The sequence below is a fragment of the Podarcis gaigeae genome, assembly GCF_964106915.1.
Source record: "Podarcis gaigeae genome assembly, chromosome: 1".
NCBI lineage: Eukaryota > Metazoa > Chordata > Lepidosauria > Squamata > Lacertidae > Podarcis > Podarcis gaigeae.
The window spans coordinates 96,034,337-96,056,579 of record NC_139678.1 but is presented as its reverse complement, the minus strand read 5'-3'; the positions used below and the strand labels follow the sequence as shown (position 1 = coordinate 96,056,579).

Genomic DNA, 22,243 nt, shown 5'->3' with positions numbered 1-22,243 from the left:
GATGACACCTATGCAGGTCAATTTCGGTACTGAATTATTTTGTTTGTTACACAGTACCCAGGCACCAGTCTCCCTTTTATCTTAATCCAGATAAAATAAGGAAACTTGTGACTTCTCAGATGATGTTGGACTGCCAACTGCCATCAGCTCCAGCCAACATGACCAATGATCTGGGATGATAGGACTTGTAGTCCAACAATATCTGGAGGGCCACAGATTTCCCACTTGTGATAAAAAACGTAAGAATGGCCTTTTTAGATTGGCCACTCTGTACATTAGATGGATGTTGGTCCAATGTGATGTTTTTGGAAAGTCAAACTGAACGACCCCTCCTCCCCTGTTCTTAGTTCTATTATCTGGGGCTCAGAACAGGCATACTGCTGTGATTTTAGGTATTGTAGCTAACAGTCCTGTATAGAACTATTCTCCATTAACTTGCGTGTGTGTGTGTGTGTGTGTGTGTGTGTGTGTGAGAGAGAGAGAGAGAGAGAGAGAGAGAGAGAAACTCTTCAAAACCAGTGATTACAACCACATCTTGTGATAGTGAATCCCATGCATTAATTTGTGTGAACCACTACAAATTATAGCCTAGTATTGAAGCAATGCTTTGGGTTTTGTTTTTTTAATGATATGCCCAGTTGTTCAGTTTTGCAAATCTCTCTCATACCATCCTCCAATCTTAGTATGCCCCCCCCCCCCGTGCACTAAGTTCTAGGCTCTTCAGTCTTGTCTTACAGGAAGGTCTTAAAACAGTAGTCCAAAAAGCTGCATTAATTTTCTTCAACTTGTCTTTTTAACGACAGTGCAACCAAAACCAAAACGCCAATGTTATATGGGCAGAATTATCTGTGTGTAGTGGGCTTTGCCAATTCCCCCTCCCCCTCCATTGCAGTCTCACAGACCCATGATAAGTTTCGCCTGTGGATCAGACAATCCTTAGGAAAGGCGTGGGAGATGGTTCAGAGGCTGCAGCTGGAGACAGAAATGCTGACAGTCAGATGGAAGCAGCTTGTTTATGCAAACTGCCTCACACTAACTTTTAATGATTCTGCATGTTGTTGAAGCCCATGCACCACATACCAGGTTTTCTTCCCTGAAGGATACAGGGGGCTACAGAGAGGAAGGGTCAGGAAAACCCTCTTGTGCAAACAGATTTCCACACACATAATGTTGACTACACTAAATGTGTACGCACCAAATGGTTTATATAACAACACCCTGCTGCGTTATTTTCAGTTCCTTTTGTAATTATGAAGTAGTTTGGCTTTTCACCATCTTGATACCTTTTAGGATATTTGAGTAAGAGGAAGATCTTGGCATATTTGACTTGGATTCAAATCTTAGCCTGTAGGGCACCCCCCCCCCCAGGCAATTTTAGATCTCCCGGTGCCATTTCTTCATTTGGAAACAGAATTGTTGTGGCTCAGCTCACATAGTTAACTAATAAAGAATGATAAACCAATTTATAATTAAGTGCCATGTAAATGAATTAGAATGTACTTCATTGAACATATTATTGGTCAAGACAGACCCATTTGTAAGTTATACAAGCTAACATGCCAACCTTTACTAGAGTAATTTATAGCAGTATCCAAATCAGAATCAGTCTGTAGAAAAAACATGACTGACAGAGAAATTTCAGAAAATCCAAATTTAAAAACAGAGTAATAGCTTTGATTGTAGATTTAGTGTGGATACTAAGCAACCCATAAAATAATCACATCAGGCTTACTGGGTAGACATTTCTACAAACAATGCAACATACTTTCATTGCCTAATTAAAGAGAACAAAATGGTTGTACAACTAGTGGATTTTCACTAGCGAAAAGCACTTCTGTGAAGTGAGACACCTTGTTTTTGTTGATTCCACCTACAAACTGTCCCATGCAATGCTGCTCTTCACAGCTGTGGAACAGTCTGGAATAGTATGGGATAAGGAGTGTGATGGGCTGCAGTAGATGTGTGGAGGAAATTGGTAAAAATGGCATACTCTCCCTCACGTAAGTGGCAGTGCTTTCTGCTTAGCAGTTCAAAGCCAGCCGTTGGACGCAACCCAAAGTTTTCAGAGATAGTGGAGAATGAAGGAGTTTAGATTATACATGTAGAGAGGTAAATGGGTTGACTGAGTGTAAATACATGTTATGGATTATATTCTGGTTGATACTTTGCATGTGTGAAACCTCAAACTGATGTGTGTAGGAAACCAGCAGAACAGAGAGGAAGGCCAAGTAGTGTCAAGTAGCGTTGGCAGTAAATGCCGAAATAAATTCTAAATTGTAAGAGAGGCACAGGATACCTAGTACGTTTAAAATGGAGGGACACAGCCAAATCATGGACAATAATGTGAGTATAAGAGTATTCTGTTGCTGAATGAGCTAAATGAAATAACACAGAAATCCTCTTCCAGATCTATAGTCTGATTCTCACACCAGTTGCACCTGTGAGATATATATCATTTGTCTCCTGCCTGCTTTCTTATCATACAACTCAAGACAGCATCCCCCAAGGGGATCACCCATCTAGGTAATGACCATACCTAGGTGGTGCAGCAAGGTGGCTGTATGAAGTGTCTTTAGACTGTACTCTGACAACAATGTAAAGCAGGCATCCCAAACCTGTGGCCCTCCAGATGTTTTGGCCTACAACTCCCATGATCCCTAGCTAACAGGACCAGTGGTCAGGGATGATGGGAATTGTAGTCTAAAACATCTGGGATGCCTGATGTAAAGCATGGCAATGAATATAGAGAAAGAAATTGAGAGTAGGAAGGAAGAAAAAGGGGATTAGGTGCCTATCCAACTAGGTAATAATATATATATATGGTTTCTGAACTTTTACTGTTATGTGGCTTTTAAGCACATATTTCCCATTGTTTCTACTCCATTCTTCTGGTATAAGCTGTGTTGCATCATTTGTAAGAGAACCTGAAAAATAGTGGTATGGGCTTGGGCTTAAATACTTTTTTAAAAAAGGGAATAATAAAGTGAAAAACTAGAAGCCAAAATGTCAAACTGTCCAGAGAGCTGAATTTCTACTGCAACTGAATTTACCAGCAACATGATTCCCTTAAATAAAATGTTTGGGATTTTAAAAATACATTTGTTCAGTTTACAGTGGCATTTTCCTGTGCATGCAAGGTTGTATAAAATGCTGCAGTGCAATTAAAGCAATTTCTGTAATTGTGCACTTCAGCTAGTATGTTAGGAAACTGGGTACAGTGCAGATTAATAAATGCTGTTTTTAAAGCTCTGCAAAACAAGTTATTTTCGTACTAATTATCAGAAACCAAGAGAAAAACTAATTTTGAAAAAGTTCCCCTTAATTATTTAACTCATTGATCTGGTGCATGTGTAATTCAACGGCTGTCGCATTCAGTTTTGCCTTGCTATGACCATGATGAGCAAATATATATGTATCTAATGAAGCTTTTACTACAGTACAGCTGCAGTACAAAACAATCAGTTGCTGAGTTTTTGTTTTTCACCCACCTGTCAAAAGGAGAGGAACCTCTCCCAGGAAAAGGTGACATACTAGTTGCATCTATGTTAAAGGTGCACATTCTCCCCCTGTTACTTTAGTTAAGAAAGGCTGAAAAATTGTATATTACTCACATTTGCGTATTGATAACATTTTAAAAACTCAAAAAATTCAACATATGTGAGAACCTTCCAGTCATTAATATTCAGAGCTAATTGCTTTATCTTTGGTATCCCGTGAAAGGCAGCATGGTCTGAAACTTGGCTATTCGTTCTACACATTTTTAAAAGATTCAATCCTGTTTATAACATATTGCTCATAAGAGGTCAATGGAGAAAGTAAAATTGACTCTTAACACTCCAGTAATGTACAGTGGGGTGGCTAATATTTGTTTGGCCCAAGGACTTTATTCAGCCAATACTTGGGGGAAGTGGCTCTCCCACAACCTCATTTATTTGTACACAATGGCACACAGTTTCCCCTCCCGAGTAGATCAGTCGCAGGTTGGCTCCTGCCGAATCACACCTTTCGTCTGTGGCTCAGAGTGGCTAGGAGCCTGTCCATGTGCTCCCCCAGCTTCTCCTCAACTTCTCTGGGGGCCAGACCAGCCCCCCCCCCCCGCAGACACTTCTGGGCACCTCTGGTTGGCGCTATTAGAAGGGGCTTGGGGGGGTGGAAGATGGACAGCGATTGCCAAGAGCCTGAGGGGGAGCGTCAATATATCTTCTTGCCAAGGACACAAGGGCACCTAAGTACGCCCCTGATCAGTTGAGAAAGGTTTATTTTTCTGACCTGTTCATCAAATGATTGACATGATGATTTTAGAGATGGTTCTTCGTATCCACATCTTTGTGTCCACCTACTTCAGTGCTGTGTCTACTTCAGTGGTTTTTCTTTTCACCGTTGCCACCAAATCAATGGGTGGGGGCTGGGGGGGGTGTCAGAATAATTTCTCAGGAGGCCCTCACACTAATGTGCCTGAGGTGCACATTCAGTTTTAAACTCTGTATTAAATTCTGTGTGTGTAGATCTTATAAACCGCCCTGTGATCCTCGGATGAAGGGTGACATGAAAATTAATATATAAAAATAAAATAGATGTAAATCTACCGGGGGGGGGGGGGAGGTACTTCCCAGGACCCTGCACTGGTAAGAGGGCTTTTTTGCTTAGAAGCACAGTCCTCTCCTTAATACAGTCCTTTTAAAAATAATGGGGCATGCATTCCATATTACACAGTTTAAAATGTGTTTGGACAGGATACTCCATCGTACTGGAGTGGTAAGGCTTAACAAGAAAGGATGAGGAGATGTGCATCTCTTCCAATAAGTTATTAATGAAATAGGCTTCCCAGAGGGAGAAGCAAGGACATTTGCTGCCTTGGCTCCTGGACATCTGCACCAAGAACAGTGGTACCTCGGGTTACATACGCTTAAGGTTACATACGCTTCAGGTTACAGACTCCGCTAACCCAGAAATAGTACCTCAGGTTAAGAACTTTACCTCAGGATGAGAACAGAAATCGCACGGCGGTGGCAGTGGGAGGGTCCCATTAGCTAAAGTGCTACCTCAAGTTAAGAACAGTTTCAGGTTAAGAACAGACCTCCAGAACGAATTAAGTTCTTAACCCAAGGTACCACTATAGAGGCATTGCAGCCAGTTCCTTACTGTCAGTGTTTGTCTGGAATAACTTTATAGTTGCCCATATCTGAAGCACCCAGCTCCTTTCTGTTGATGATAAACAAGGCTGCATGCAATAAAAGAATTATGGTATATGTTATTAACTTTCACTATATGCTATAAATTCAGAGCTTCAGATATATTACCATTCAGGAAGTGTTTTCAGATGCTAAAGCTGTAGGGCATGTTCTCTTATTAATAAATTGCTTCCAATCTTACAGTTGCCTGTAACACTACAAAGGAAGCAGGAGATGAACTAAATTAAGTGCATTAGATAAGGTGAAACCATGGAGAGCTTATAATAAATTGCTTTTTTTTTAGTACTTTTAAACACAGTAAAGCAGTGATGGAGCTAGAAGTTGACTTGAAGTAGTTTATGATTTGGAAAAAAACATGAAAAGAATGATAATGCAAAAAGTTGATGGATTATTTTAAAAGGAAGTTGCAATTTCTGGTTGAGCGACTTTAATTTCTCACAATGATATGGACAATAGCTTTTTATGTTTTTCCATTTCTTGGACTTGTTCTGAGGGGATATACAATGATCAGATATGGTGCCCACAGGCTGCTGTCTTAGCAGTTCAGTTCTAAGCTTCCAGACTACTAGAGTGTGGTTTAAATTTCACATATAAATGAATAAATTCCAGAACAATTTGCAGTGACCTACCCAGATCTATGCACTACACTCCCCTTACCTTCTAAAAGTTTATTATAATGACAAATGGATTTAATACCAGCAATCCTTTACATTTTATTGGTCGGATCTCTGAGCAAACATCTGAGTACTCTTATCCACTGCTAAACCCAAAACACCAAAGGGCTAGAAATTTTATAGTACTAATACTGCTAATGATGCTGTCAAAAAGAACTGAAAGCACTTCAAACAATCAGCGGTAGGGTGCTGTTTGCAGACAAAACAATGATATAAGGAAGCTGTCTCATAAAACTATGGTGGCTGTAGATGTCAATGTCATATTCTCAGTCTTGATGCTCAGACATTTTGTTATGGGCTCACATAGCCTTTCCTACATAAATTCCATCTTTCCATTGTTGTTTTACCTTCAGTGTTGTTTTAAATATGCATATGTGCTTAGATTGACTATAACAAGATTCTACACACACACACACACACACACACACACACACACACACACACACACCAATACCAATCACTGAGGTTTGCAAATCTGGTGATGAGAGCAATCCTTGCTGGTGCTGGTGTAAAGGTACACCACAGTTAAAGAAAACCATGGAAGGGGAAAGGGGGAATAATCTGTGTAGCAGGGAGGCTAATTGAGTGCGTACCTGAATGGCATATTCCAAATTTCCTAAACGTTATTAGAAAATCAGGGTACGGATCCGAACGTCATTCACATATGGGATTGCACATTAAAATAGTTCCGTATACCATTTACAAGAAGGCTTAAGAACAACTGAGAAAAACAAGATGCCTAAACTTTGCTTCAGTGACTCCTCAGATAAAAAGAGTATGCCAATCCCCACACTGTCTCCAAAGCTGGATCTCATTATAAAGTAGAAATGCGGCAGTAGCCCAACCTACAACTGCATTAGGAATATCATGGATACAGCCATTTATCTGTGGCATTAATTGAGTTGTACACTATGAGCCATACATGTATCTGTAAGTCAGTGCCATTTATGGTTTGCTTGAAAGTTTGGGAAGGAGATAGTAAGACAACATAGACTTTAGCTGATTTTTTTAAAGGACCCCCCCCCCCTGCATACAAATCACCCCCATGTTGAGCTCCTGCATCTTCTTCCCTCCCACAGAATGCAAATACTAAGCACCCTGTTCATCTTCCCAATTAACAAGCTTCCACCCCTTCCTGTTCTTTGGGCCATTCCACACCCCTACTTTAATCTTCAATGCAATTCCAATATCTCCTTCCTTCCCCCTTTCCTGCAACTTTTATCTTTCTCACATGAGGCAGTCTTTGCTCAAACAATGGCATAAGTTTGAGTAAAGCAGAGGTGGAGGCACACTTAGATTAAAATAATGGTGGAAATTGAAGTAAAGCAAAGACAGAGAGATGCTGAAGGGTTGTGGGCTTTTTAAAAAACAACACAGCAAAAACCAGTTTTAAGGTGGAATAGCAGAAAGGTACAATACAGAAGCTAAGATTAAAAAAAAAAACTATTGGAGACTTTTAAAACTCCCTTCTTGCTGTATGAAAACATTGTCCCCTTTCCCCTGTGTCACCTCCTGCTCACTCAAATCTCTCCCATTGTTTCAAATGTTTTTCCCCGCTCAGTGTTGCGCCATCACTGCTTTATTTAAATCTCTGCTGTTTAAAACCACCAATCTCCTCTGTCTCCTTGCATCTCTGCTCTATTCTGCTGCTGTTTGAAACCACCATTTTCATTTTCAGTGGTCTCTCTTCTCGCTCCCATCACATGGGCTCTGCTGTTGCGCAACCTGCCATCTCTCTTATCCCCTGCTCCTGCTGACTTTATGCAAATCTAGTAGTGCAGCAAAAAAACAACACAACCCTCCATTGTGAGCTGTGTGGTGACAGCCTTACATTTTTTTTTATGCCTATAGGAATACTGTATATGGGTGTGCAAGAGCATCTCGTGTAGAATATATATGTGCACATTCTACACACGTTCTCTTGCACACCCATGTTAGCAGTGCTGAACACTATACAGTAAACTCGTGAAGGGAAGACAAATATCTTAAAACACTCCTGTCCCACAGCAGCATCCTGGGGATTATTCACTGCTTACCCCTGACATTTTGGAGATGTGTACATTTTGTTTACTGCTTATGGTGTTAGGCAGTGCAATCATCAGTGTACACACAACAGGAATGCTTGCCACATAATCAGCCCTTGCATAAATCAGCCCTTAGAGGAATGTAGCATCTTATCTCATAAAAATTCCTCCTGCCAAAACAGATTATTTGACGGATTCCCTCATTTGTGTACATAAGGAAAGCATGTTAAAGAGTTACTAGAAGCATCTCACTCTTAAAGCAGAATGGTAATAATTTAATGAAACATTATACAAATTAGACAGTGTGCTGCTTTTTATGCATAATGCTACCGCATCACCCCCACTTCTAATACATTTTGAATTCCATTGGATAAAATATATGAAAACAGTGCTTCCTCTGACTGGTCAACAACGATAGACAGGGATTCTTGTGAGAAATGCTATAGCAAAGGTTATGAGAATATATTTGGTAAAAGGGCACATCATGTACTCCATTTTATGGTTGTGTCTACATAGGTATGATCTCTTTGGTCTTACTTTTACACTACCTTGATTACTAATTTATGAAGGGTGTTGTTTCAAAATCTTTTAATAAAATAATATATACAGGGTGAGTCCTTTAAAAGAGGCCTTGTGAATAGAGTACACATGTTCCACAGGGTGTCTTTTAAAAGACTCACCCTGTATATCCAATAGGGAGAGTGCTTTTCAGAGTCATTTCGGAATCTTTATAAAGATTCCTTGTAGGTCATATACCTGAGAATATGTCTGTTCTACTCTGTTATTTGGACCTAATAGAATGGATCAAAGTATCAGAATAGAAAAGGTGACAGAAAACAGAGACTTCATCTTCAGGACTGAATAGTTACACAATTGTAAATTTTGTACTAAAGTTTCATCTCACATGATTAATTATTTGGGAATATAAGGAAACTATCAGTGTTGCACATTGGGGCAAAAGAATGATTGCTTTACATGTATACCATTGGAAGCTGAGCTGGGTGACCAGGCAAAGGATCATGGGGTTATTTAGTGTAAACACTATGTGGCAGCTATTCAAAAGATCAATTCCATGTCAGGGATCATTAGGGAAATGGTTGAAAATGCAACAAGCAATATCTTAATGCCTTTATACAAATCTGTATAAAGTCTTGGAATACTGTGAGGAGGAATTCAACATTGTATTCTTATAATTATTTCGTCAGTGCAAGCATTTCTGCTTGCCAGGTGGAACAATCCTTTCCTCCTCTCCACATTGTTCTGGGTAGTTGGAAGGGACCCCAAGGGTCATCTAGTTCAACCCCCTGCAATGCAGGAATCTCAGCTAAACGCATCCATGACAGATAGCCATCTAACCTGCCTATAAACCTCCAAGGAAAGATAGTCCACAACCTCCCAAGGGAGACTGTTCCACTGTCAAACAGCTCTTACTGTCAGAAGGTTTTTCCATGTGTCTAATGGGAATCTCCTTTCCTGCAACTTGGACCCATTGGTTCAAGTCCTACCCTCCAGAGCAGGAGAAAACAAGAAAACATATGACAGCCCTTCAGATATTTGAAAATGGCTGTCATATTTCCAGGCTAAACACGCCCTCTTCTGCACATACCTTCTGAGATACGGTCATTTCTCTATAATGTAGATGTTGCTAAGATGGGAAAAGGACAACCAAAGTGATCAGGGTCTGAGACAACTCCCTTATGAAAAAAGATCCCAATATTTATGGTTTATTAAAAAACGTGAGTAAGGATGTGTGTGTAAAATAATTCATGGTGTGGAGGAAGTGGAGAGAGAGGTTCTCTCCTTGTCTCATACTACTTGGACCTGGGTTTGGCTAATGAAACTGCAGGGTGGGAGAGATTCAAGACAGTCAAAAGGAAATGCTTGGGAATTCATTTCTACAGGATGTTGCGATTGGTACATAATTAGATGGCTTTAAAAGAGGACTAGACAGATTAATGACTATTAATCCTGATCAGGTTCTTTTATTTCTAGTATCAGAGGTATTGTGCCTCTGAATTGCTAGCGAACGACAGCCAGAGAGCGCTGTTCCTCTCATAGCTTGCTTGTAGGCTTCCCAGAGGTAGCCACTGTGGGAAATGGAAAGCTGGACTAGATAGGTCTGTGGCCTGATCCAACAGGGCTCTCCTTACATTCTTAAATTTATCAGCATATAGTACATTTATTTTATAAGAAAGACAAAACTTTGATATGCTGTCCATACATTCTTGGACTTACCAGCAGGATGGAGGTTTTAAAGCAGAGGTTAGATGGCCATCTGTCATGGATGCTTTAGCCGAGGTTTCTGCATTGCAGGGGGTTGGACTAGATGACCCTTCAAGTCTCTTACAACTCTACAATTCTATCACCCGGGAGTCCAGGGTTCAGATCCACACTCAGCCATGAAACTCACTCAGAGACTTTGGGCTAGTCACTGCCTCTCAGTCTACTACGCTGAGCCTCCCCCAGCAGCAGGAGGAGAACCGTGTACACCATGGTTCTTTGAGTGCCTTAGCAAAAAGGTGGAATATAAATGTGATTTAAAAAGATCTGTGTGTGGTTCTGCAACTGTATATTAAAATTTTGGTTATTTAGAACTAAACACAATGTAATTTGAGAGGAGGTAAGGATGCTATCTGGAGGGGAAGAAAGAACAGGTAATTTGTAAGTGTGGATTGACACTTCCATCAAAGCAAATGCTTTAAAAGAAATTCTCTCTCTCTCTCTCTCTCTCTCTCTCTCTCTCTCTCTCTCACACACACACACACACACACACACACACACACGAAAGTTTGAGAAAGGAGAGATAAATGGGCCCATTTACAGGAGACCCTTATCAGGAGTGAGCTGAAAAGCCTTTATCAGTTTACGCACAAGGTATTCAATCTTGTCTTTATGAACAAACAAATGGGAATAACATCCAAGAGAAAACAGTCATAAATCACAAAAGTGTATCATTAAGAAAAGAATAATTATTAATTACTAGCCTGTCTATATGATGTGCTGAAAATTAAATTTAATGGAGGCAGCAGAGATTGACATGAATTATGACCAAGTCTGCAAATGAGAGAGGGAGTTAGGAGAGTGAGAGAGAAAATGTAATGCAAAATTTTCTCCATGTAAAAAGGCTAGGGCTTGGATCCTAATTAGACTTCCACAAATGGAAGGACTAATTCTGTGTGCGAATGGAATTAAGATGCTGTAGAGGAGTCTGCCAGTGGGGAAGGTGAAGCTTCCAAAAATAAAAAATAAAAATACATTTCTGTTGGTGGGGTTGTCCTGGAGTGGAACACAGGGCACAATCCCATGCAGAGGTTCACTGAGTTTTATTGAGGAATGATGGAGGCTGTATATTATCATAGGGTCATAGAATTGTAGAGTTGGAAGGGATCCCAAGGGTCATATAGACCAACTCACTGCCATGCAGGGACCTCAACAAATGGTCCCCATCCAATTTGAAACTGTACTGGACCCATTAGCTTTGCAAATGTGCTAACCGTTTATCTATATATAGCATAATTATTTGGTTCAAATCAGTTCTCCTTAAGACACAGATTGCTTTTTGGTATCACCTGGTGCAGAAGTTCCTAACAAAAGATTCTACCACCCATTTTATATTCCTAAATGAGCTGTCACCAGTGCAATACATAATGGAGAAAGAGAGCGTTTCATGAATTGGCTTTATGATCATAAAAGGATAATGACCACAGAGCAAGTGGGATAAAGGAAAAATGTAGACATTGGAAACTAGAATCTACTTGGCAACTTTGTCTTTGTATGGCTAACCTGTTTCTTGGCCACTGTTGGAGATTGGCTAGGCCAGAACAGAGGGAAAATATTCCATGACATATATTCAATGGTTGGTTACGAATGGGTCTCTGTGTCATTTCAACACATCCAGTAGAATAGCGAGTGACAGATTCCTTTCTGAGTAGAAATTTATTTGTAGTATAAGCAATGCAAAACTCTCAAAGCCAAAAGATGTTCATCAAATTCCAAGTCAAGAATACAAAGATGGGTTAGCTCCTGTTAGAAATCCAGTCCTTACCTTTTCCCTAGTATTAGAATAGCACCATTTGGTACAAAACAGTTCTTGCTTTTTTAGAAATGTAGTTAAGGAGAAACATAGTACACGCTGATTATTATTCAGTCACTACTGAAGCTCAACTTGCATAAGCTAAAATTTATTTCACAACACAGGTAATTTATGAAAAGTTATTGGTCGGTACTTTTTTATAGTTTTGATTTCTTACCCACCATTCACAATGAAGTTCCAGGGCATCTGCAGCATACGCCGTGGATTGCATAATGAAGGCGTTAGATGCATCTTTGGGGGAGGAAGTTGCATAACTTTGGAGCTGCCACACCTAGCTTTCAGGTTCTTAGTGATATTTCAGGTGGGAGCACAAATTATGGCTTTTTAGATGCAAACAATCTTGGCATTTGTAATTTCCAGTGGCTTGGTACTAAAGTAAGTCAGTTGCATTTAGCTTCCATTGCAATCTATGAGTTTTAAGTTAAATCATTACTACCGTAACTTCTCATTTGACCAAACTGCGGGAGGCAATGGAAGACAGAAGTGCCTGGCGTGCTTTGGTCCATGGGGTCACAAAGAGTCGGACATGACTAAATGACTAAACAACAACAAACTTCTCATACTGATGACAATAAGTCCCAAGAGCAGCTAACTTTGTATGGACCCAACTCAGTGTGCTAACTTGACAGAAATCAAGAAAACTCCAATGTATGTGATTTCTGGTTTCTGCAACCTGAACGTGTTGTTTGGTGCTATGCTACAAAAAAAAGAGAGAAAGAAGAAATGAAAGGAAGAAACTTGCTCCCTTTTTAAACTATTGCTTAGCCCAGAGGCACTCCTAGGAATTAGTTTTTTCTAGAAATAACAGCATTGGGAAAAGAGATCAGGGGACTAACCCAGAGGCACTGAAGACTACGTAGTCTCTCAAGGAAGTATTAAATGAGCAGACACATTTAATGACAGGTTGGTTGAGCTACTATACTAGCACAATCCTAATAATAATAATAATAATAATAAATAATAATAATAATAATTTATTATTTATACCCCGCCCATCTGGCTGGGCTTCCCCAGCCACTCTGGGTGGCTTCCAAAATAATATTAAAATACTATAATACATCAAACATTAAAAGCTTCCCTAAACAGGGCTGCCTTTAGATGTCTTCTGAAAGTCTGGTAGTAGTTGTTCTCTTTGACATCTGGTGGGAGGGCTTTCCACAGGTAAGGCGCCACTACCAAGAAGGCCCTCTGCCTGGTTCCCTGTAGCTCCGTATTCACATTTATGCAGAAGCAAGTCCCACTGAATTCAGTGGGGCTTCCAGGTAAGTGTGCACTGGATTGCAGCTTGTGTGGGAAGATGCCGGTTGTTCCAACAGACATTGCAAATGCAAAGTTTTGTTAGTTGTCATGACCATAGACACTATGTGCCATACCATATTGTCCTGTGAAATGCAAAGGGTTTCGCTTGTGATAATTTGTTTCTATGAGATGTTTCTAGATGAGCTGTTCGGTTTATGGTAATGGATGATAAAAGTGACATTAGATGGCAGATTAGTGAGTTACCACTGCTGCATTTGTTGTTCATTGTGTCTGAAATGCCAGCATGCAACTGATGGTTTCAAAGTGTTTGCCACTGAAAGATGAATTCCTGTAGGTTTGATTGGACGCTCAGCTGTTGCACCGTTAGGTCTTTTGAATAGAAGGATTAAACACAGCTCATCCCAATGTCCTAAATGAAAAGCTGGGCATTGAGCTACATTTTATGAGCACTTTACCTCATTGGGCTCTTTGTGTTATTCAGATTTTTAAGTAGCTGCAGGATTGTTACCGCTGAAAGGCAGATATGAAACCTTTCACCTGAGGTTTTTCAGTTTGCATTCAGCTTTCAAGGACTGATATGGTCTCTTTCATCTGCTGTTACCGTGCAAAATGTGAAGGAAATAAATACATGACTTGTTTTTACAATTGAAAACCTTTTATTATCTGTTGCACACAAGGAGGCATAGCTATGTGGCAGCATTTTGATCCTTTAGCTATTTTGTTTTTGTGAGTTTAGCTGCGGAGTGAGGCATGTGTAACAAGCTCTGGTAGTCCATAGTGAAATCCTTAAGCAATTAGGAGATACGCCCTTTTTTGAGATTCTTCTTTCTTGCAGAGCAATTGGTCTTGAATTCCTTTACATCTCAGGCCCTCTGCTAGTATAGCTGCAGCAATTCTCACAGATGTGCTAAAGGCAGCTGGGCTACAGCTCCTACCCTTGATAACTGGCTAGGCTGGCTGGGAGTGACTGGAATTTGAGCCAAACGACATCTGGGGAGTTGCAGGTTCTCTTTCTCTGCTGTAAAGAGCTGTGCCTCCTGCAGCTGCCATGACCATGTGCCAGCAACTATGCAGGAAATAGTAATCTCCCGTAAAATTCATGTTCTGCATGGATGCTGATCACCAATGGTCTGGATTCAGTGTTTGAAATTAGCCAGGCGCCAAGTGCATTTTGCACCTGACTTATTGGCTACCTGCGGCCAAGTGAAGATGCCTGGGCACTAGCATGGTGCCTGACATCTCCACCATCTGGAGATCATTGGATGTTGACCGTTTTCACACACCAATACCACATCCTGTAGGATCTGCACAATCGGAATGAATTTCAGGAAGCAAAATGCTTTTTTCTGCTCAGCCTGGGCAGGAACAGTGAGTAACGTTATAGTTAAATGTTGCAGCTTGTCTTTGCTTACCCCTCCCCACCACTATGCTCGCAGTTGTGAAGAATATTCTTACGTTATAAATGGACTGTGTCACCATTTAGAAAAAGAGGTAGGAATAGGCCAAATATATGTGGACTGCCCCTGGATAAAGTGACTACTTTTCTTTAAGTTCTCAAAGTTCTTAAGCTGGCTCAAGTTTGTCATTTGAGCTAGCTGCGTGTTTAACAGAGAATCAATCAGAATCAGTCCATCATTTGAAAAATAAGACTTTAGACCCATCTTGCCCTAAAGTGGCAACTAGACATTCTGGTAAGTGTAAATTTGGTTTAAGGAGCCATTTGGCACCTAGCTTACAAATCTGAGTTTCTAACACTGTCTGGATTTGGACTTGTGATGAGTAGAGTTCCACTCATGCTGAAGGGTTGAGGAGGCAATTGTTGCCAGTCTCCACACCCCTGTGCCTCATGAAAAGGTGTTATGGGGAGTTGGGAAATCCTCTGGAACATTTCTGGAGGGTGGTGCTGAGACAGGCATGATTAGCAAAAATTGCTCCATCTTTTCCTCTGACATAGAGCCCTACTGGATCCTGGTCTCTTCTGCGAATGAAAGGAGGAAGCCCTTCCATATACAGTGGGGTTAATCTCAATCCACACCATGCCAAAGCCAAACCAATTAGGCAGAAGTTAGTATAGTCACTAACTGATGTAGGGAGCTTTTGCAAGTGTTCTGCTAGAAACGTGTTTGAAAGTGGTCTCAATCTTTATCCACTTAGGGTAAAAAAGGTAGAAAGAAGATACTTACTGTACTAAGAGAAGAGAATAAGCCACCCTGTGAATTATATGCGTGTATTTTCTTGATTACTGGTGTACTCATACATGATGAATATTGCATAGAACCTGGATAGCTCAGTTGGTTATAGTGTGGTGCTGATGCCAAGGTTGCAGGTTCGATCCCTGTATGGGACAGCTGCATATTCCTGCATTTCAAGGGGTTGGACTAGATGATCCTTGGGATCCCTTCCAACTCTACTATTCCTGATTATAATGCTGGTGCTTCTGTCCTGCTTTCCAGTGTTCATTTCAGACTGCAATACTAGTTTTGTTATGGAACTTTGGCTTTTTGACCTCTATACCAGCATGGCATGCTAAATTTCATTCAAACTGGTTGTGGTTTGACCCAACAATGAATGTCATTGGATTGAATGTCATTCACTGCTCCACCACCTTTCCCACACATGTGGGCTTCTATTTGTCTATGATTCAACCATGAAAACAGCAGGAAAGAACCATATGCTGGTATACTTATCCAAATTTAGTCACTTCCATGATTTTCTAGGTCAGGGGGGCTATAAATGGATTTCCCTCCCCTGGAACTAAGTAACATAGAAAGAGCACTTAATCTGTGTTGTGTTCCATTAGTTTTCTGGAAATGGCTTCTATGTTGTATGGAAACTCAAATATGATCTGGGAATTAACAGTTTGGGGAAATGGAATAAAACTGTTGAGTGAATGCAGCTACATAAATGAAGGAAAGCAGTAAGTTATAATAAGCATAAACAGCTGTCAAGACTTACATTAGTAAAGCAGGCCGACTTCTCATTTCCTAGATTTAATTGCACTGTGTACATGGTCCATATACATAATACCATAGACTTAACTGTAGGCTGGTCCAGTAACCCAATTCAAGTGAATAAACCTTAATCATAAGTACGGTATACAGTATCTGCTATGTGGGGGGCGGGGCAGGGATCCACTCCATTTCCATTAAATTCAAGTTTCTCACATGCTGTATTTCCCACAAGCTATGGAAGTTTATTCTCCAAGATAATTGTCTCCAAAATCATGAACCTTTTAGGCCCTGCCTGGGTTCTAATACAGTGAGGGAATACTTAAACGTAGCACTCTTTATTAGTGTGTGCGGTGCAGCTTACAGCTTTTACTTACAGGGATTGCTAAGTTTAGTAAAACTCGTCTGTTCTGTTCCATTTTCCTGCTCATAAAATGTGGTTTTCCATGCATTGTTCTATGGATCAGGTGGAATTCAACACTGTGTTAATACAAACATTCTGTCTGCATAACAGCTTGCCAGATGGAACAACGCCCCCCACCCTGTGTGCTGTAACTCCCTTTGAACCAATTTTTGTGTGTGTGTATTGTTGTATTGTATTGTATTACACACACACACACACATGTAAAATTTAAAATACATATTTAATGTACATTATTACACACATTCAATTAAAAAAAGGTTCAGAACAGTCTCTAGAGGGCTTCTTACAAGGCAAGTCATTTCGTTCTGACTTCTGTTTATCCAACTTTCTACAGCAGCCTAGTTACAAGGATGGGGAAAGAGAGAATATTTATAATCTTTGTGTTTGTGAGTATTGCTCTGTAGACTCCAAATTCTCCCATGAGCTTTTTCTTCGTTTGGGGCTCATTTCCTCCCCGCAAAAAGTGCCTAAAAGGAGAACTTCCTTTAGCATGTTGCAAATCAGAAGCATAAAAAGAATCATGGGTCTCCTTAAGCTCCCGTAATGCGGTTTGGAATGCGATTAAACTTGCATGTATTCAAATCTTAAATAGGTACAACTTTTAAAGTTTTGAGTGCTGTATGCCCCAAATGTATTGATTTTGCGATTTCCAGGCTTTGTGGAAAGCAAAAGCAGAAGGGGGGGGGAGGGTTAAGAATAGTGCTATTTATTTAAGGCCCTACATTTCCTGCTAAGATACACAACAGGTGATGGTGGGCTAAATCCTTTGGAAACGCGCTGAGAATCAGAACCAGTATTACGGAAAACTTGGCAGTCTGTTTAAATTTTAAAAAAGAGCTAACATACAATAGAAAGCATGTTTGTTCATATCAGGCTAAATAAACTTTTGTTCTGTGTCACAGGGATCCTGTATCGCAAGTCCTGCGCATCCTCTGCAGCTTGCCTCATGACCTCTGCCGGATACCAGACTTTCTGTACTCCAGGGAAGATAAACTCTGTTTGTATAAGCTGCTGCAATACTCCACTCTGCAATGGGCCCAGGCCAAAGAAGAGAGGAAACTCTGGCACCATGCCCAGGGCTGGTGTATTAACCATACTGCTCTCTAGCTTGGCATTTTTAACACCAGTACACTGCTGAACTCTAATGGAAGATTTTTTGTTGTTGTTGGCATCGTTTTGTCCAGACACAGCTGGTTTCCATTGTAATGTTGCTGTTTGCTTCCAACTGCTAAAAGAAGAGTTTGATTTGAAAAATCCTCAGCAACTTCGTTAGCAGCAGAATAGGTCTAGTTGTCCTGTCTTTCTGGTAAGCACTTAAAAAAAAAAAGCCGTCACCCATGTAGAACCCATATTCATTTATGTTATTGGGAACATAAGTCTATTGAAACAAAGCACTTAAACTTGAAGGGTGCAACCACATAGGCTGCAAAAAACCCTTTGTTGTGCTTTTTTATTTATTTCCAAAAAAAATTCCAATTTTTAGCATACTGTCTCATCCGGCTCTGGTTTTTTTAATGTGGATTCACAGTTCGTGTTCACAAAGTCCATTTTGGTTAGCAGGGCTAGGATCTGTGCAAGTCTCCAGTGGCATCATTTTCACATTCAGCTCCAGTGATTCAAGACTCAATTTCTGCAAACTGCAGCCAGGCTTGGTTTCGCTCTGAAAAGTACTTAAGAAAACCTTGTTAGCGCTCTTGGTGGAAGACTTGCGCATGGCGGATGACGCGAAGATCAATGGGCGCCGCGAGCGGCCGCTATCGGCTGCAGAATTCAAATTGGCTCTTAAAAGCTTCTGTTTGTTGACGTGTTCCAGTGTCAGGCGACAGCGGAGGACCTGAACAAACACATTCCGGAACTGCTGGGAGGAGATATTGTACAGGAGCGGGTTCACGACGGAGCTGAGATAGAAGAATGTATCTGCTATAGGGAGCAGGGTGATGTACGCTCTGAAGTAGGGGACTGTCCAGTCCTGCTTTGGTCTAGCAGCAGCCATGATCCTTCGAACTTGATTTGGCAGCCAGCATATTGCCAGTGAGGCAACGATCAATCCTGCAAGCAAAGAAAGAGGGAAGAGAAAGCATGTGAAAACAAATCATAAAATATTTAGTATCAGTTCTGCACTTACCGGCTAGGAAATGACACCAATTTTTCAGTGTTTTGCCTGACAGCTTCTTCTGCCACTAGCAAAATTTGTTCCAAGGAAGGGGAAAAGAAGGAGCAGAGTGGGGAAAAAGCAAGCCACTGATTCAAGGTCACTGCAGTCTGTGCTCCGATAAGTATTATATAATATTTAAGACAGCATTTCTCTTTACTCCTTGGCATTGGTTATGTTCAAAGACATTGTGTTTCAGCGATAGTGCATTCCTCAAAAAATTATATATATTTTTCTCGTTCCTGCTCCCTTCCCTTTTCCTTCATCCCCCCTCAATTATTAGGAAAAAAATACAGCCATATTAGAGCAGGCAATACCCAAAAGATGACCAGATTCTGTTTATATTTTACAATACAAATATGCATACAACTGTATATTTGGCATTATTTTTGGTAACGTTTCTCTTACAAAAGATATTTTTACGTACTGTGTGAATGGCTCTTTAGGATAAGGAGCATATAATGGGCTTTCCAGGGGGGAAAATCCAGTAGAATTAAAATATAAAGAATATGGCACAGGAAAAAAACACTCAAGTATACAATGGAAATGGCAAATAGTTGCAGTTAATATGAATTATGTTCAAAACTTTGATATCCCATGCATTTTGTAGTCACCTATAAATATATTTTCTCCACTTTATTAGGCCCTTGAGTTTTGTTTTGTTTTTCAACACGTTAGGATTTGTCCTTGATCCAGTACCAGGCCCACACGACAACAGCTAATTGCTGGTTGCAACAGGGGAAAGTCTCCCAGGTACTTGTAGTTCTTCATCTGCTATAGCTGACAGAAACACTTTTATATAGAGCATTAAAATATTCAGTGTCCTTCCCATTCATTATCTTGCATACAATGGAACCTATGAGGTAAGTTGCTGTTATTGCTGCCACTGAACAGAAAATGACTTGCTTTGAAGCTCAGAATGGTGGTGAGTCTTGAACCATGATTGTAGTTCAGCCTCTTAGGCTGCAATCCCCATTTACCTAGAAGGAGGCGCCATTGATCGTGCTTTTAGCTGGTAGACTACAATGGGAGTTGATGAACACACACATGGTCTAGAAAACAGCCAATGTCTATTAGTTCCAGTTTAAGTATGCAAGGATTGCAGCCCAAGTTGCACTGAACACAGTAGGACCAACTTCCAAGTAAAAATGCATTGAATTGTGCTTTTAAATTTTGATTGGTAATGTTTCTCTAACAGGAATCTCTTCCAAGAAACTGGATAGTATTAAAATGAATGTACTTGGAGCCTCTTTTCTTTTTTCAAGGATGCACTCAGTGGTATGGGGGGAAGTGTTTAAAAAATTCTGTTTAATTATTAAACTCCTCTATAATGCAATTCCAAAGTTTTCAGCCTCTTTACCCTGCAATGGTGTTCCTTGTTTTGCAGTAAATGTGCCTTATGTGTAAAACAAAACACTTTCATAACAGAGGTTCCCCAACCATTGCAAATGTTTTCATTGATTTGTGCATTTTGCACCATGTCGTTTACTCAAGCTCCTATTTCCTCTAAGGCTAGTTACTCAACTCAGACTGCTTCTTTGGCAAGAGCACAAGCATTATGCTTATTTACTCTTGCCAAAATTAATCTGGACTCTTATCTAATCACTATTATATGGGAACACTAAAATAAAAAAGGTTAGAATAATTGAGATGTCCAGGATTCAAAATGGAAAAGATTGTTGTCTTGAGGAATGTAAAGGAATTTGATAATGCCGATAGAACAATAAATATGAATGTATATTTAAGTAGTGGGAAATTTTGGGCAGCACCTTGGAAGAGCCAGGATTGAACATAACCTTTGTGTGATATTAGTTTTGTGAACCTTTTTGTTTTGAATGTTTACTTTTGGTTAATAAAAGAGATTAATTTTTGTAACTGAGAATTTTCCATTAATCAAAACCTTTCTGTATTTGCTGTGCTCATTACTACACCGTATATAAACACACAAATGTGTACAGTTTTAATGCCAAGGGACAGTTTTGCAACAGCAGACATCTTGGTGCATTTGGTTTCGCAGACAGGAAAGTAACACCTGGTGAACAAGATTGCCAGAGGCAAAGAGCAAACAACATCCTTTTGCATTCCCTAACCAAAATCAAACTTGACCACTGGTGACATGGTAGCATGATAGCACCATCCTCTACCACACCTGAGGGTAATAGGTTGGCATAGCAGGTCTTATAGCATGCACAGGTCTATCTTTCAACACCTCCCCTCCCCAGGCAGCTGTTTGCCTAACAGTTGGGCTACCCCTCTGCTGGTGAGCAAGGTTAAAAGGACTTAAACAGAAGGAAAATGTCATTTTATCATTTTCCTCACTGGTGCTTAAGAACACATGACTAAGTTTGTAGATATTATACTCCCTGTTTTGCATCTTCCTATTATTCTCAATCATCCTCATGGCAACAGCTGCCCATAGCAGACCCAAGGTAGGTGCACTGTTTCTTTGCCAGCTCCTAATTAGTGCATAGGTGGTATAAGGCACACACACAAAATGTCCTAACAATCAATGTGATGCCCTTGTGTTTCTAGTAGCACATAGAAGGTGGGATTGTGAGAAGTCGCTTAATTACTTCAAATCTTGGAGCCCAAACAGACAAGCAGAAGAGTCATGTGGAGACTGCTTTTACTAGACTGTATGTACCATTTCATACAAAACATATTCACACATCACACTACTGAACCATTGTTTGTTTTGTACTTGTTACCATCACTACTCACAAACTAATTTGCAAAGGGCTGCAAAACCATGTTTTTTTGGAGCTTCTTTGTAAACCAGTGTGTTTGCTGAGATTTGCTTATGTTTTCAAAAACCATATAGTTAGGGCAATTGCTTTGCCTCAAAAGGCTGCTTGCTTTCCAGTGACAGGAATGTACAGTGGTGCCCCGCAAGACGAAGGCCTCGCAAGACGAAAAACCCGCTAGACGAAAGGGTTTTCCGTTTTGGAGGCGCTTCGCAAAACGAATTTCCCTATGGGCTTGCTTCGCAAGAAGAAAGCCCATAGGGAAATCTCCGGGGACCTCTTTTAAATGCTAGCGGTGGGGAGCAAAGCCTTCCCCCCCCCCTCCGGCCTTCAGAAGAGGTCCAGGAAGGCCGGCGGGGGCCGAAAGGCTTTGCTCCCCACCGCCAGCATTTTAAAAGTCCGGGATAGCAGGGAAGCGCTTCCCGCTATCCCGGATGGCTTTTGAAGGCAGGCGGCGGGGGGGGGGGGACAAAGACTTTCGCCCCCCACCGGCCTTCAGAAGAGGTCCAGGACCTCTTCTGAAGGCCGGTGGGGGGCGAAAGTCTTTGTCCCCCCTGCCTGCCTTCCCGGGGGCTTTTAAATCGCCCCGGGACAGCGGATAATTCCTCCACTGTCCCGGGGCGATTTTAAAATGCTGGCGGGCAGCAGCGCTGCCGCCCGCCAGCATTTTAAGATCACCCCAGACAGCGGAGAAGTCCTCCGCTGTCCCGGGGTTTTTAAAATGCTGGTGGG

The 22,243-nt window shown here is 40.8% G+C and overlaps 2 protein-coding genes across 7 annotated transcripts in view; one reads left to right on the top strand and one right to left on the bottom strand.

The window, feature by feature from the left end:
- Positions 1-20,642, top strand: part of LYPD1 (LY6/PLAUR domain containing 1) — a 28,530-nt gene extending 7,888 nt beyond the window's left edge. For all 4 annotated transcript variants that reach the window (XR_014558471.1, XR_014558472.1, XM_083715155.1 and 1 more), the window contains one exon: positions 17,518-20,642. Coding sequence is in view for 2 of the 4 variants with exons in the window: in XM_083715155.1 (XP_083571281.1) it covers positions 17,518-17,753 (236 nt within the window). In the remaining 2 variants the exon portion in view is untranslated. The remainder of the gene's footprint in view (positions 1-17,517) is intronic.
- The window catches only part of GPR39 (G protein-coupled receptor 39), a 127,907-nt gene continuing 122,480 nt past the window's right edge, over positions 16,817-22,243 (bottom strand). For all 3 annotated transcript variants that reach the window (XM_083710501.1, XM_083710503.1, XM_083710502.1), the window contains exon 3: positions 16,817-18,664. In XM_083710501.1, the coding sequence (XP_083566627.1) occupies positions 18,138-18,664 (527 nt within the window). In that variant the 3' untranslated portion in view covers positions 16,817-18,137. The remainder of the gene's footprint in view (positions 18,665-22,243) is intronic.